Source organism: Pelmatolapia mariae, linkage group LG22, assembly GCF_036321145.2.
Source record: "Pelmatolapia mariae isolate MD_Pm_ZW linkage group LG22, Pm_UMD_F_2, whole genome shotgun sequence".
Lineage (NCBI taxonomy): Eukaryota > Metazoa > Chordata > Actinopteri > Cichliformes > Cichlidae > Pelmatolapia > Pelmatolapia mariae.
The window spans coordinates 31846300-31860077 of NC_086245.2; the positions used below are offsets into that span (position 1 = coordinate 31846300).

General features: G+C 40.3%; 1 protein-coding gene across 15 annotated transcripts in view; it reads right to left on the bottom strand.

Moving 5' to 3' along the window:
• The window catches only part of LOC135933273 (regulating synaptic membrane exocytosis protein 2-like), a 76305-nt gene that overhangs the window by 4753 nt on the left and 57774 nt on the right, over positions 1–13778 (bottom strand). For 14 of the 15 annotated variants that reach the window (XM_065471344.1, XM_065471349.1, XM_065471345.1 and 11 more), the window contains 11 exons: positions 12878–13372; positions 12669–12710; positions 11695–11733; positions 11343–11369; positions 11131–11153; positions 10942–11039; positions 7800–7946; positions 5925–6106; positions 5365–5500; positions 992–1104; positions 680–781 (listed from right to left, as the gene is read on the bottom strand). In XM_065471344.1, coding sequence (XP_065327416.1) covers positions 680–781; positions 992–1104; positions 5365–5500; positions 5925–6106; positions 7800–7946; positions 10942–11039; positions 11131–11153; positions 11343–11369; positions 11695–11733; positions 12669–12710; positions 12878–13372 — 1404 coding nt within the window. The remainder of the gene's footprint in view (positions 1–679; positions 782–991; positions 1105–5364; positions 5501–5924; positions 6107–7799; positions 7947–10941; positions 11040–11130; positions 11154–11342; positions 11370–11694; positions 11734–12668; positions 12711–12877; positions 13373–13778) is intronic. The other variant, XM_065471358.1, reaches the window with a different exon arrangement.

Here is a 13778-nt window from a genome sequence, read left to right on the forward strand (position 1 = left end):
TGCATAAAACTGAAAAGCCCTAATACTTGTTAGCACAACACAACTAGTTGTGCTAGCTTTCAGCTAAGCCCTTATATTATTAATGAGGAGCAGAAAGCAGTTCATCTTTGAGGAAGAATGAAGAACTCCAGCACTGCATGAGCCACAATACAAGACACCTCCAAAAAATGTATATATTTCTAAACTATTTCAGATTTATTAATCAGAAATGAGTCCATAATAAAAGTGTAGTCACACATCTCTGCATCACCACAGCTCAGGTTCATGGAGTTTCTTCTCTCAGATCTGTCACAATGCTCCAAGTAGCTCAGATTAATATAGGTTCTGACTTTACACTTAACACTGACTTTAATAAACACCTTGTAAACAATGGCATTGTGAGCATTTACACAAGTAACACAGTTAATGTGGAGCTTGAGTATGTGAAAGGTCAGGTTCTGAGAGTAAATCATGTTTGGGATCTTTTGCTCTTTGTACAGCTCAGCTGGAAGACAGAATACAGGTTGTAACAAAGCAGCTCTCATCTGGATGAGAGACTGAATGAGATACAAGACACGAGGGAGGAGAGAGCTGAGAGCAGCATGGAGGAACTGATTAACTTCACGTTCTTACACTAGAGTGTAGCTAGTAAGGTAGAGTGTATTTGTAGTCAAGTGTGCATTGTGTATAGCTTTGTCACCTGGAGTGTTCTTGTTGCCTTGTTTACCCACAAGCCCCCGAGCTCGGATAACCTCCACATCCAGACGCTCCTTCCTGTACACCATCCCGATCTGGATGTCACCTAACCAAAAGAAAGCCAATCAGAGGAGAGATTTTACTGAAACACAACCGCACGTTTACATGGGCAGAAAGTGGTATTGTATTTTAATGTTTTTTAATATGATTTATTAATACACACACATATGTCCAGATTACATAAATCTGAATTAATGAGTTTGTATGTTGGTAGGTTGAAATACATAAAAACAATGACATTTTTATTCATGCTAACCCATGGGGGGCGTGGCCAATGTCTGCCGTCCAGCCAGCTGGGCGGGGCCTAATCCTTCAAGGAAACCAGTGAACTGTTTGTCTGATGCAAGTTTTACTCCTGGAAATATAAGCCTGACCAGACAGAAAAAAAAAAGAAAAAGAAAATATCCGACATGTTAGATGGCAACCCCAGGGAAATGGGAAGTGGAAGTGTTTAAGTTCAATGTGAGAATAAATACACATTAAAAGGGATTGACAGATTGAGGGGTAGAAAAAAATAGGGAAAAGGGTGAAGGGGTGAAAAAGGAGGGAGTGACAAAATGAGCAATTAAAAAAGGAGGTTAAAAATTGCACTCAGGAAAAACTAAATTCAAAGTTCAGAGAGAAAAAAGTAGAAGTAGAACTGTAACTATGTAGAACTGCCTTCTTTCATCTAAACAATACTGAGTGAAAACAAGAAGCCTTCATTCCACTTTGTTCTAGCTCCTCTGTGTTTATATAGCACAGGTGCAGCACATCATATTTAGTCTCCCCTCTCCCTTAGTTTGTCTTTTGTCCTCCCTTCACTCCAAAAGGTCATAGCAGATGGCTGCCTCTCCCCAAACCTAGTTATGCTAGAGGTTTCTTCCTGTTAAAAGGTGGTTTTTCTTCCCTGCTGTTGCCAAGTGATTGTTCACAGGGGGTTGTGTGATTGTTGAGTTTTTCCCTCTGCTATCAATTCAATTCAATTCAATTCAATTTTATTTATATAGCGCCAAATCACAACAAAAGTCGCCTCAAGGCACTTTATATTGTACAGTAGATAGCACAATATTAAATACAGAGAAAAACCCAACAATCATATCATATGACCCCCTATGAGCAAGCACTTTGGCGACAGTGGGAAGGAAAAACTCCCTTTTAACAGGAAGAAACCTCCGGCAGAACCAGGCCCAGGGAGGGGCGGCCATCTGCTGCGACCGGTTGGGGTGAAAGAAGGAAAACAGGATAAAGACATGCTGTGGAAGAGAGACAGAGATTAATAACAGATATGATTCGATGCAGAGAGGTCTATTAACACATAGTGAGTGAGAAGGTGACTGGAAAGGAAAAACTAGATGCATCATGGGAATCCCCGGCAGCCTACGTCTATTGCAGCATAACTAAGGGAGGATTCAGGGTCACCTGGTCCAGCCCTAACTATATGCTTTAGCAAAAAGGAAAGTTTTAAGCCTAATCTTGAAAGTAGAGATAGTGTCTGTCTCCCGAATCCAAACTGGAAGCTGGTTCCACAGAAGAGGGGCCTGAAAACTGAAGGCTCTCCCTCCCATTCTACTTTTAAATACCCTAGGGACAACAAGTAGGCCTGCAGAGCGAGAGCGAAGTGCTCTAATAGGGTGATATGGTACTACAAGGTCATTAAGATAAGATGGGGCCTGATTATTTAAGACCTTGCATGTGAGGAGCAGGATTTTGAATTCAATTCTGGATTTAACAGGAAGCCAATGAAGGGAAGCCAAAACAGGAGAAATATGCTCTCTCTTCCTAGTCCCTGTCAGTACTCTTGCTGCAGCATTTTGGATCAGCTGAAGACTTTTCAGCGAGTTTTTAGGACATCCTGATAATAAAGAATTACAGTAGTCCAGCCTGGAAGTAATGAAGGCATGAACTAGTTTTTCAGCATCACTCTGAGACAGGATATTTCTAATTTTAGAGATGTTGCGCAAATGGAAGAAAGCAGTCTTACATATTTGTTTAATATGTGCGTTGAAGGACATGTCCTGGTCAAAAATGACTCCAAGGTTCCTCACAGCATTACTGGAGGCCAAGGTAATGCCATCCAGAGTAAGAATCTGGTTAGATACCATATTTCTAAGATTTTCAGGGCCGAGTACAATAACCTCAGTTTTATCTGAATTAAGAAGCAGAAAGTTAGCGGCCATCCAGGTCTTTATGTCTTTAAGACATTCCTGCAGTTTAACTAATTGGTGTGTGTTACCTGGCTTCATGGATAGATAGAGTTGCGTATCATCTGCATAGCAGTGAAAATTTATGCTATGTCTTCTAATGATGCTGCCTAGGGGAAGCATGTATAATGTAAACAGAATTGGTCCTAGCACTGAACCCTGTGGAACACCATAATAGACCTTAGTGTGTAAAGAGGACTCTTCATTTACTTGAACAAATTGGAGTCTATTAGATAGATATGATACAAACCACTGCAGCGCAGTACCTGTAATACCTACAGCATGTTCCAATCGCTCTAATAGGATATTATGATCAACAGCATCGAACGCTGCACTAAGGTCTAGCAGGACAAGCACAGAGATGAGTCCACTGTCAGAGGCCATAAGAAGATCATTTGTAACCTTCACTAAAGCTGTTTCTGTGCTGTGATGAGCTCTGAAACCTGACTGAAACTGTTCAAATAAGCCATTCCTCTGCAGATGATCTGTTAGCTGTTTGACAACTACTCTTTCAAGGATTTTTGATATGAAAGGAAGGTTGGAGATTGGCCTATAATTAGCTAAGACAGCTGGGTCTAGAGATTGCTTTTTAAGTAAGGGTTTAACTACAGCCACCTTGAAGGCCTGTGGTACATAGCCAATTATTAGAGATAGGTTGATTATATTTAAGATTGAAGAATTAATTAATGGCAGGACTTCTTTAAGCAGTGTTGTAGGAATGGGGTCTAAAAGACACGTTGATGGTTTGGAGGAATTAATTATTGAAGTTAACTCAGAAAGATCGATTGGAGAAAAAGAGTCTAACTTAACATCAATGGTACTAAAAGTAGCTGTAGATAATATTACATCTGTGGGATGATTATTGGTAATTTTTTCTCTAATGATAAAAATTTTATTTCTGAAGAAGTTCATGAAGTCATTACTAGTTAACGTTAAAGGGATGGTTGGCTCAGTAGAGCTCTGACTTTTTGTCAGCCTGGCTACAGTGCTGAAGAGAAACCTGGGGTTGTTCTTATTTTTCTTCAATCAGTGACGAATAGTAAGATGTTCTGGCTTTGCGGAGGGCTTTCTTATAAAGCAGTAAACTATTTCTCCAGGCTAAATGATGATCCTCTAAATTTGTGACACGCCATTTCCTCTCCAGCTTACGAGTTATCTGCTTTAGGCTACGTGTTTGAGAATTATACCACGGAGTCAGGGACTTCGGATTTGAGGTCTTAGTTTTCACTGGAGCTACAGTATCCAGAGTCGTACGTAGTGAGGAGGTAAAATTATTAACAAGATAATCGACCTCTGTTGGAGTAGCGTTCAGATAGCTGCCCTGCTCTATGTTGGTACAGGGCATTGAAGATGATAACAGTGGGTGGATTATATTCTTAAACTTAGTTACAGCACTTTCAGAAAGACATCTACTTTGATAAAGTCTACTCTCCATTGCTGTGTAATCAATCATTGTAAATGTAAATGTTATCAGGAAATGATCAGACAGCAGAGGGTTTTCAGGAAACACTGTTAAATGTTCAGTTTCTATGCCATATGTTAAAACAAGATCTAGAGTGTGATTAAAGTGGTGGGTGGGTTCTTTGACATTTTGAGAGAAGCCAATTGAGTCTAATAACAGATTAAATGCGATGTTGAGGCTGTCATTTTTAGCATCTACATGGATGTTAAAATCACCCACAATAATTATTTTATCAGAGCTGAGCACTAAATCAGATAAAAAGTCTGAGAAATCAGAGAGAAACTCTGTGTAAGGCCCAGGTGGACGATAGATGATAACAAGTAAGACTGGTTTCTGAGTTTTACAGCTGGGTTGGACAAGGCTAAGCATCAGGCTTTCAAATGAATTAAAAGTCTGTCTTGGTCTTTCGTTAATTAATAGACTGGTGTGAAAAATTGCTGCCATACCGCCCCCTCGGCCTGTGCTTCGAGGTTTCTGGTAGTTAGAATGACTCGGGGGTGTTGATTCATTTAAACTAACATAATCATCCTGCTGCAACCAGGTTTCTGTAAGGCAGAGTAAATCGATTTGTTGGTCAATTATTAAGTCATGTACTAACAGAGACTTGGAGGAGAGAGACCTAATATTTAATAATCCACATTTCACTGTTTTACTCTTTGGTTCAGATGTGGATTCTGTATTGTTCTTTCTTTTTGATTTTTTATGTTTACGTTGTTTGTTGCTGGTTTTTGGTTTGTTTTTTGTCTTTTTGGGAGCTGACACAGTCTCAATGGAGATGGGTTTTTGGGGGGGTAGCAGGAGGAGAGAAGCTGCAGAGAGGCATGTAAGACTGCAACTCTGCTTCCTGGTCCCAACTCTGGGACAGATTATTGCTATCATAAAGTACCTTAGGAAAACCCTTGCTTTAAATGAGTGCTGTATGAATAAAGTTTAACTAAACAGAGAATATAAGATAAAAAGAGTAGAAAGAGGAGTGATTCATACGCTCCAGGTTTTGGGTCCTCGGCATCTGGGTCTCGACTCGGCTGTCGGGTAAAACGAGCTTTAAACTCGATGGCCAAACCGGTTTCTACACTTCTCTGAACGGGAAGTCTCACCACCTTCTTCTTCTTCTCTTCCTCTGTAAGGATGGAAGAAGAAAGAGAAAAGAAGCAGAATAAGTTGTTACAAGAGCATAAACAGTCAGAGACTAATCAGAGCCCTGGACAGGGTGCTCTGTGACTCATATTGGTTCTGTTCTGTTCTGTTTTCACTGGTTCAACTGGTTCCGTAATATGTTTTCTCAGTTGCTTGTTAGTACCTAACTCATTTGGTCATAATTTATTTTTTGGCTGATGTTCCTCTTTGGATTTTCATTCTGATAGTGAGTTTTTATTGAGACACTCTTGTAATGCTACTCAGATTCCCAGTTTGGCTAAAACACACTGTATGTCTAAAGATTCAATTCAAAGAAAACTTTGGTCTGTTTATGGCAGAGTCCATGAAATATAACAAAAACAGCGAGAATTGAGGTTATATTTTTTAATGGTTAAACTAGGACTGACCCTCTGGGTTGAGCTGGGAGGCACTCTGACTCTTCTTTCCAAGTCCAACCATCCCCATCATCCTTGCACCGAAGCTTGAGCGTCGCTTCTTGTCATCATCGTCATCATCGTTTCTCCCCAATGAGCAAATCTCACCACCAACACTTGACGACTTGGTGAGAGGAGTGGCAGCTGCAGACACCCTGCAGGAGGAAGGACCACCACAATAATAAGTGAGGGAAAAGGGCCAAAACACAAGAGGCAGGGAATAAACACATCACAATAGCACAGAGAGGAAAAGGAAATGGGTAGTGTATGGGCTCAAAATGTGGTCATAAATATTTTGTACTTGTAAATCAGTTTTGTATGTGTAAAAAGAATTTGTGTGTGCGTAAAAAAGATTTGTATGTGTAAAAAAGATTTGTGTGTGCGTAAAAAAGATTTGTATGTGTAAAAAAGATTTGTGTGTGCGTAAAAAAGATTTGTGTGTGTGTAAAAAAAGATTTGTATGTGTAAAAAAGATTTGTGTGTGCGTAAAAAAGATTTGTATGTGTGTAAAAAAGATTTGTGTGTGGACTTAGCCAAAAAACCCCTGCAAGTTACAAGTACGGATTTTGACCCTGTTTTTCTTCCTTTCATCTGATTGGTCAATGTCATGTCAATCACAAATGTAACAATCCAATCAGAGGACAGATGGGTTTGCCTGTCGGAGGGGCACTTTTTTGAACTGCAGGTCCTTGAAGGGTAATACAGTTTGAAGCTAGAGGATCTCTATATAAATATCCGATAGCAGCTAGGTCCGCTAACTTTCAGCAGCTGTTGAAAGGATAAAGTTGTGGTATGTCAGTGGTTAGAAATACCATTATTACTTTAGGATTAGATTAACACAAAGTCAGGGCTGACCCGGGACCATTGCTGTGAGTCACAGTGCGCAGCATAAAAGTCCTTTCACATCGGACACAGGATGTGCTGCTAATGCTAACTAAAAGCAAAGGATCCAGAATTTGTTGCGCTGGCTGCTGGGCTCTGTGGGTTTTTGAAGCAGCTCTACCTGTACTAGATGCACCTGCTCCTTGTCGTTTCTATCTCTGACTTTATGTCCTCTACAAGAGTTTCGGGTTTTTTTGCTAGTTCTTCAAATGTTCAATAAAAACATGTATGCTAATTCATAAGGAAGAAAGCTTTGTAATGGAGACTGTCATTTCCAAAACACTGCCTCCCCCCCCCGCGGTCCGCAGCGCTGTTGAAAAGGCTGTGGAAGTCCCTGTATTAAGCACATAGACCTGTGACACAAACATCACCAAACTCAGACGACCACAGACTGTTTTCCTTCCTGGTGATGAAGGAAAACGCTGGGTTGGCATGTAAAAGGGCATTTACTCCCTTCAAAGACCTGCAGTTCAAAAAAAGTGCCCCTCCGACAGCCAAACCCATCTGTTCTCTGATTGGATTGTTACATTTGTGATTGACATGACATTGACCAATCAAATGAAAGGAAGAAAAATAGGGTCAAAATCCGTACTTGTAACTTGCAGGGTTTTTTTTGGCTAAGTCCACACACAAATCTTTTTTTACACACACACAAATCTTTTTTACACATACAAATCTTTTTTACGCACACACAAATCTTTTTTACACATACAAATCTTTTTTACACACACACAAATCTTTTTTACGCACACACAAATCTTTTTTACACATACAAATCTTTTTTACGCACACACAAATCTTTTTTACACATACAAATCTTTTTTACGCACACACAAATTTTTTTTACACATACAAAACTGATTTACAAGTACAAAATATTTATGACCACATTTTGAGCCCATAGTAGTGTTGCAGCTGTTGCTATGACAACTGATTCCAACAGGAGGTCATCTGTTAATTTCTTACTTTGAAGGCTCAGGCTCCTCCTCCCCTTCTTCCACTGAGTTGCTCTTCTGCAGTGTATCCCCGCCTTCTGATGCCCCCACTATTTCCTCTGTTCCCTGCAAGCCCACCCCCAGCTCTGCTGATTGGCCCTCCAGACATTCAATCAGACTGCGGCACCCAATATGAGAAGAGAAGAGTAGCATGCAGACAGAATCATGCAGAATGGTAAATGGTAAATGGACTGGTTCTTATATAGTGCTTTTCTACTTTACCTGAGCACTCAAAGTGCTTTATATAACAACCTTCCAATAAGTAGGTGACCTACTCTACCTTCTGAGCTACAACCACCCCATGGTGAAGGTAACACATGCTAACAAAAACGGGACTAAGCATTATGTATTTTCACTGATTTGAAACCAGCAGCAGAGTTAAACATTCAGAATGATGTGTTGTGGGAGGATTTACAGGACACATGCTTATGAGCGTGAACTGTGATTGTACACAGGATGAGAGTGAGCGGTTGATTTTAATATAGTTTACTCTGTATTATTCCTTTCTGACTCCAACAATCATGTAGGTGATATTTGAAACACATGTCAACTTAATATTTCATTTCCATTTGTGACAATACTCAAAGTTTTGAGAAACTACATGTATTAAAAAATACAATCTGCTAGACTCTATTTAGAAAACCAGCAATCTGACCTCACAGAAAACGTTTCTGGTCATTTTGTGTGAATTTTTGTGTTTTTAACAAGGATTCTAATCCACACTGACCCATTAACACCAAATTCACACATTAACACAAACTGAATAATCAGCAGATGCAGCAATAGACAAAGAGGGTCACCTGCCCTATGAGCTAAACTTTCTGTTCTTATAAATGGAGTCTGGTAGAAAGTAAAAATTTCAATTCCTGTCAGAGCAGATAAAGAAGTGAACATTTTAAGTGTGTTGACTTAAATACACAGCAATTCTTTCAGACAAAATACAGTTTCTGTGTCTACTTGGGGGTATGCCCTAGACCCACCTGCAGCAGGTAATAAACTGTGCAGTTTGTTACCTGCACAGTGGAAGAAACAAGCTGTCATCTAGCAGTAAACAGTTTACTAAGTGAAACAGCACAAAGATGGAATATGTTCTAAACACTTTTACCTAAAAGCCACAAACATATTTAAAAAAATACTTGTTTGTTGCCATTTTCTTTTCCTTTTTGCCCTCTGTTTCATAAAAGTGAGTTTTCATGTTGCTTTAGTTATCTTTCTGATCAGTAGACAAAGTCAACATCTTACCGTTAAAAATATATTATTACTTTGAGAAAAAAAACCCCTACAACCAATGTTCCCTCTAATTTTTCATGTGTCTGAGCGAACACACAAACTCCCTGAGCGGTCCCTTGGACCACTGTGAGCAACAGCAGACGTGTGCACTGTGGTCACGCCAGCATTGAATCCATCCAAGTTACATGGTTTATTAAAATAATCAAATTACAGCATTTACATTTATGCTAGACTACTTTTAATTTACTGCTTTAGCCCGCTTACAATGAAAATTTAAAAAAAATCTTGACCTCAAATCATGACCTGAGTAGTATGTTAACACTACTGGAAGTAAAAAATAACTTGAACTCCAATTTTGAAAACACAACTTTTTTTTTAATTTTTTTTTTTTATAAAGCTCTGACTTGTATTATGAGTATGAGTCTGTGGTCTTGGAGAGAGTCCTGTAACTCTCTGTCTGCAAAATACAGTATATAATGACCAATGTTGGGCAATTAATTATATAGTTACTTCTTCAAAAAAGTAATTGTTATGCAAACAACAAAGTTTTTTGCAGCTGTTTACCTAAAAATGCAGCCAAGGCGTTATTTTAAATAAACATTTCAAACTATTTACAGAACAATCAGGTGTTCTGCATAAAATTTGATGCCACACAAATTATTTGTGCCACTCCAAAAAATAATTTCTGTCCACTATGAGATAAAGGTGAACAACAGCCTGATACCTGCACGCCTGACAACAGGAGATGTATCACTCCTGTAACACCTGTTACATTCAGCAGTCGCCTCATTGTTCTGACACACACAACAAAACTATTGACTACACTACACACTAACTACACAAGATTTGCGCTAAACGTCGCAAATCTCTCACATCTCAAAACACCGCCGTCACTCCTAAAACTTCCCCCTTCCTAAACAACTAAGTGCCATGTTGCCATATCATTTTTTGATTGGTCGACATGGTACATTTTTCGACCAATAGGAAAGTGTGGGTTGTTTTTGGTTTTGTTTTTGCTCACAGGTGGAGAGTGCTTTCGAGCGTTTTCCTTATAAAACGCCGTTTTTACCATTTCTTCCGCAGTAAATATAAACAATGATAGTATTCAGGAAGAAAACCAAACATTGTGTATATTTTTTTATCATAACTCTGGTTTTACGTGGCCTATCAACACAATTTAAAAACTGGTATAAAGTCCACACTTTTTCCCGTTAATTGTTCAGTCTGTCCTGCTCACATCTCCAATGGTTGCACATCAGCTACGCTGCTTTGCTAGCTAAAACACCGGTGTCGGCACATAAGGACGCTGTCATAGCCTGTCAACGACGTTGATTAGCTGCGTATATATGAATGTGAATGCATTATTGGCTGGACTATGGGATAAGGTGACATCGTTCTAATCCCATACGGGAGCAGCCAGTCACTTACTGACTAACACTGCAAAACAGAATTGTTAAAGTATTAATTTTAATTTCAATTCAGGTTAGATTTTTTTTTGTGCGCAACGCAGATTTTCTGTGCACAGAGACAGTGCCAGCAGTGCGCAATTGCGCACGCGCGCAGCTTAGAGGGAACATTGCCTACAACCCCACATTAGAAGAGAGCAATAAAACATTGGATGCCATCATCTGTGATTCATAATCTGATGAAAAGATTCAGAGAAATGTGTGCCCACAGAGAGCAGCTGCAGAGCAAACCCTTACATATTACTGAAATCCCTGCATGGATTCAGAAAGCTAAGACTTCTACTGAAAGGTCAGAGAAACGGGAGCCAGAAATACCATTGCATTCTCTGTGCTCCAACCAATCAGAAGCTGAGATTCTGTCTAGAAATCATGGACACTTTATTCTCTCTTGTCATCCAAGAATGGATTCCTGCTTACCCGATCTTGTGGACAGATTGAGTGTCAGAGGCGTTGGACATAGCTGAGACATCACTGACATCACTGTCTGATGACTTAAAGGAGAGATTGTCCTTCATCTATAGATGGAGGAGAAGAGGTAAGCAAGCTGTGGCACACACGTAATGTACACACATATATATAAATAAAAGTGGTGTAATGTTTGTTTACCTTCGAAGGGTCCTTCAGTACACCTGTAGAGACAGAAGAGCAGCATTAGTCATAGTCTAGGTTGGTAATGTGTGATAGCAGGAAATGACAATAGATTTCACTTTTTTCTCTGTTCGGACAGCTTCAGGCTGCTGTTTTCTGACAGCACAGAAGTTAGTTTCAATTCACAGCAGGTCAGAAAAAAAGATGAAGCTGACAGAAAGTGTGTGTACCTTCTCTGCCGGTTGGTAACACCTCCCCTTATAAAAAGATGGAAACAGAAGAATATCAACGAGAAACCACAAACTCCTCAAAGCACACAGAGAGTTGGATAGATTGACAGAAGACTAGATGGATGGATGGACAGATTCCTGGTGGAGTGATTTATGAATACATGGATTAGTCTGGTTCTTATATAGGGCTTTTCTACACTGAGGATTCAAAAGTGCTTGCGCGAATGGGTGAAGGAGTCTAAAAATCAAATCCAAAACCAATCCACTTCAGTCTAACTAGATAACTAACTAGATAACATGAGCTAAACACTACATTTCTATATGTGGGTGTGGCTAAAGGTGGGCATAATACCATTGGCTGTTTTCTTCTGTTGGTCCTCCCATGTGACCTCTGCATAGTGCGGACAAAGAGAGGTGATTGGTCAGGCTACACTAATGCTCATACTCTAGTCAGATGACCCATCCAAACCAGCACCAAACCCCAGTGATATAAACACACCTGAACAGCAACATTTTGAGCAGGTTACAAATCTGAAATTTATCATCTGTTCTTGTCTTCTTTAAGTTTCATGTGGATGTTTCACCTCTCATCCAAGAGGCTTCTTCGGTTCTAAAAACCAAACGGTGGAGAGTCGCAGCTATTTAACCCTAGCAGGGGTTGTTGTCCCTTAAGAGAGTTGCTGACACACTATTAAGCATTTACCTCATCACATGAGCCAAGGTGTTAATAAAAAGGCATGGGTCATTAACACCCAAGGGAGAAACCAAAATATGAAGAAGGACAGGACTAATAGTGGGTCATTGACTCTCTTAACAGCCCCCAAAATACAACTCATTTCCATTTTATTTATATTATGCCAAATCAAAACAGTTACATCAACAGTTACCTGCTTTATATTGTAAAGTAAACCCCTACAATAATACAAAGAAAACAGAGTGTAAAACTAGGGTTTAAATACCAGGGAGTCTTTATTTGATTTTTAGAACTAAAGAGGCTGCTTGCTTTTCAAGCTCCTTAGACTACAATGAATTGGATGACTGAGAACCTACACAGACATCATCTGTTGGTTTTACTGAGCCTTTGGGGGCAGTTACCAAGAAAATCTGTTTCTGACTGGAGATAAATGTTTAAAATTTGAATCATCATAAGATGCTCGTGATGGATTCTAGCCTGAGCTTAAAAACCCCCTCTCTCTTTCTCCACACAAAACCATAAATTTCCATCACCTAAACGCTGCGGCTATACTCATCTTCTTACAAACCCTAATAGTTTACATGGTGAGGATCACCTGACACTTAATTAGATCCACCAGTGACTGGACTTGCCTTTTCTGGTTCCTCCTGGTGTTGCTGAGCGCCTATCCGGCTCTGACATGCAGGGTAATATGTGATGGCATTATGTAAACAACATGAACACATGAATGAATAAGTAATGATTATGATAAAGAATGTCTGACAGACATCTGACTAGAAGAATCACGCTAATTGTTCTGTTCTATTGGAGATGCATTGAATGTTAAACCTGATGTACACACCTGGAGTCTGTGGGGGTGGGACTGGTGATGGGGCAGGTGAAGGGGAAGGCGTTGGAGTTGGAGGGGGTAGGGTGGGTTCAGGAGGTGGAGGCTGAACTGGAGCAGGTGCAGGGGGTGGAGCAGGGGGAGGTGGAGCAGGGGGAGGTGGAGCTACCAGTGGAGTTGTTTGTGCAGTTGTAGGTATAGTTGTGGGTACAGCTGTGGATAAAGTTGTGGATACAGTTGTGGGTACAGCTGTGGATACAGTTGTGGGTACAGGAACAGGTACCGGTGTGGGTGAGGGTAAAAATAGTGGTGGTGCTGCTGTAACTACAGGTGGGAGCACAGGTGCAGGAAGTGGCTGGGGTTGGGTGAGTGGGGGAGGTGGGGCTTGGACCCTTATAAGAGGAGGTTGTTGACTGACAGAGGGAAAGTGTTGTTTATGGACAGGGGCAGGGGGGTGATGAAGTGGAGGGATTTTAGTTGCTGTTGCTGGAGCTGCAGTCATGGTGAAAGCTGATGGGAAAAAAAAAAAGATGTGAGAAGAATGAAAATAATGACATGATGAATGACCACACGACCTTTTCCAGAAGCGAAATCATAGGAGTGACCTACTCAAACGGCATTCTGGGATATAACAAGAATATTGAGACGAATTCAGGTAGCTTTAGTCGAGCTACTTGCAAGTCAAGCTGGCAGTTTCTGGTGAACTCATGACACACCTGATCTTAGAGGGTGGGTTCTACTGGATGGATGCAGATCCTGATGGTAGCATACATATTCACTACCACTAGAAGGAACTCAGTCATGTTGAATTTCTCTATTATTATGCAGGCTGAAACCTGAGCCAATCCCGGCACAGAAACCTGGACCTGCTTTGACCAGAGGAATTGTCCCCCAAGAACCTTTGTGGAATCCTGTT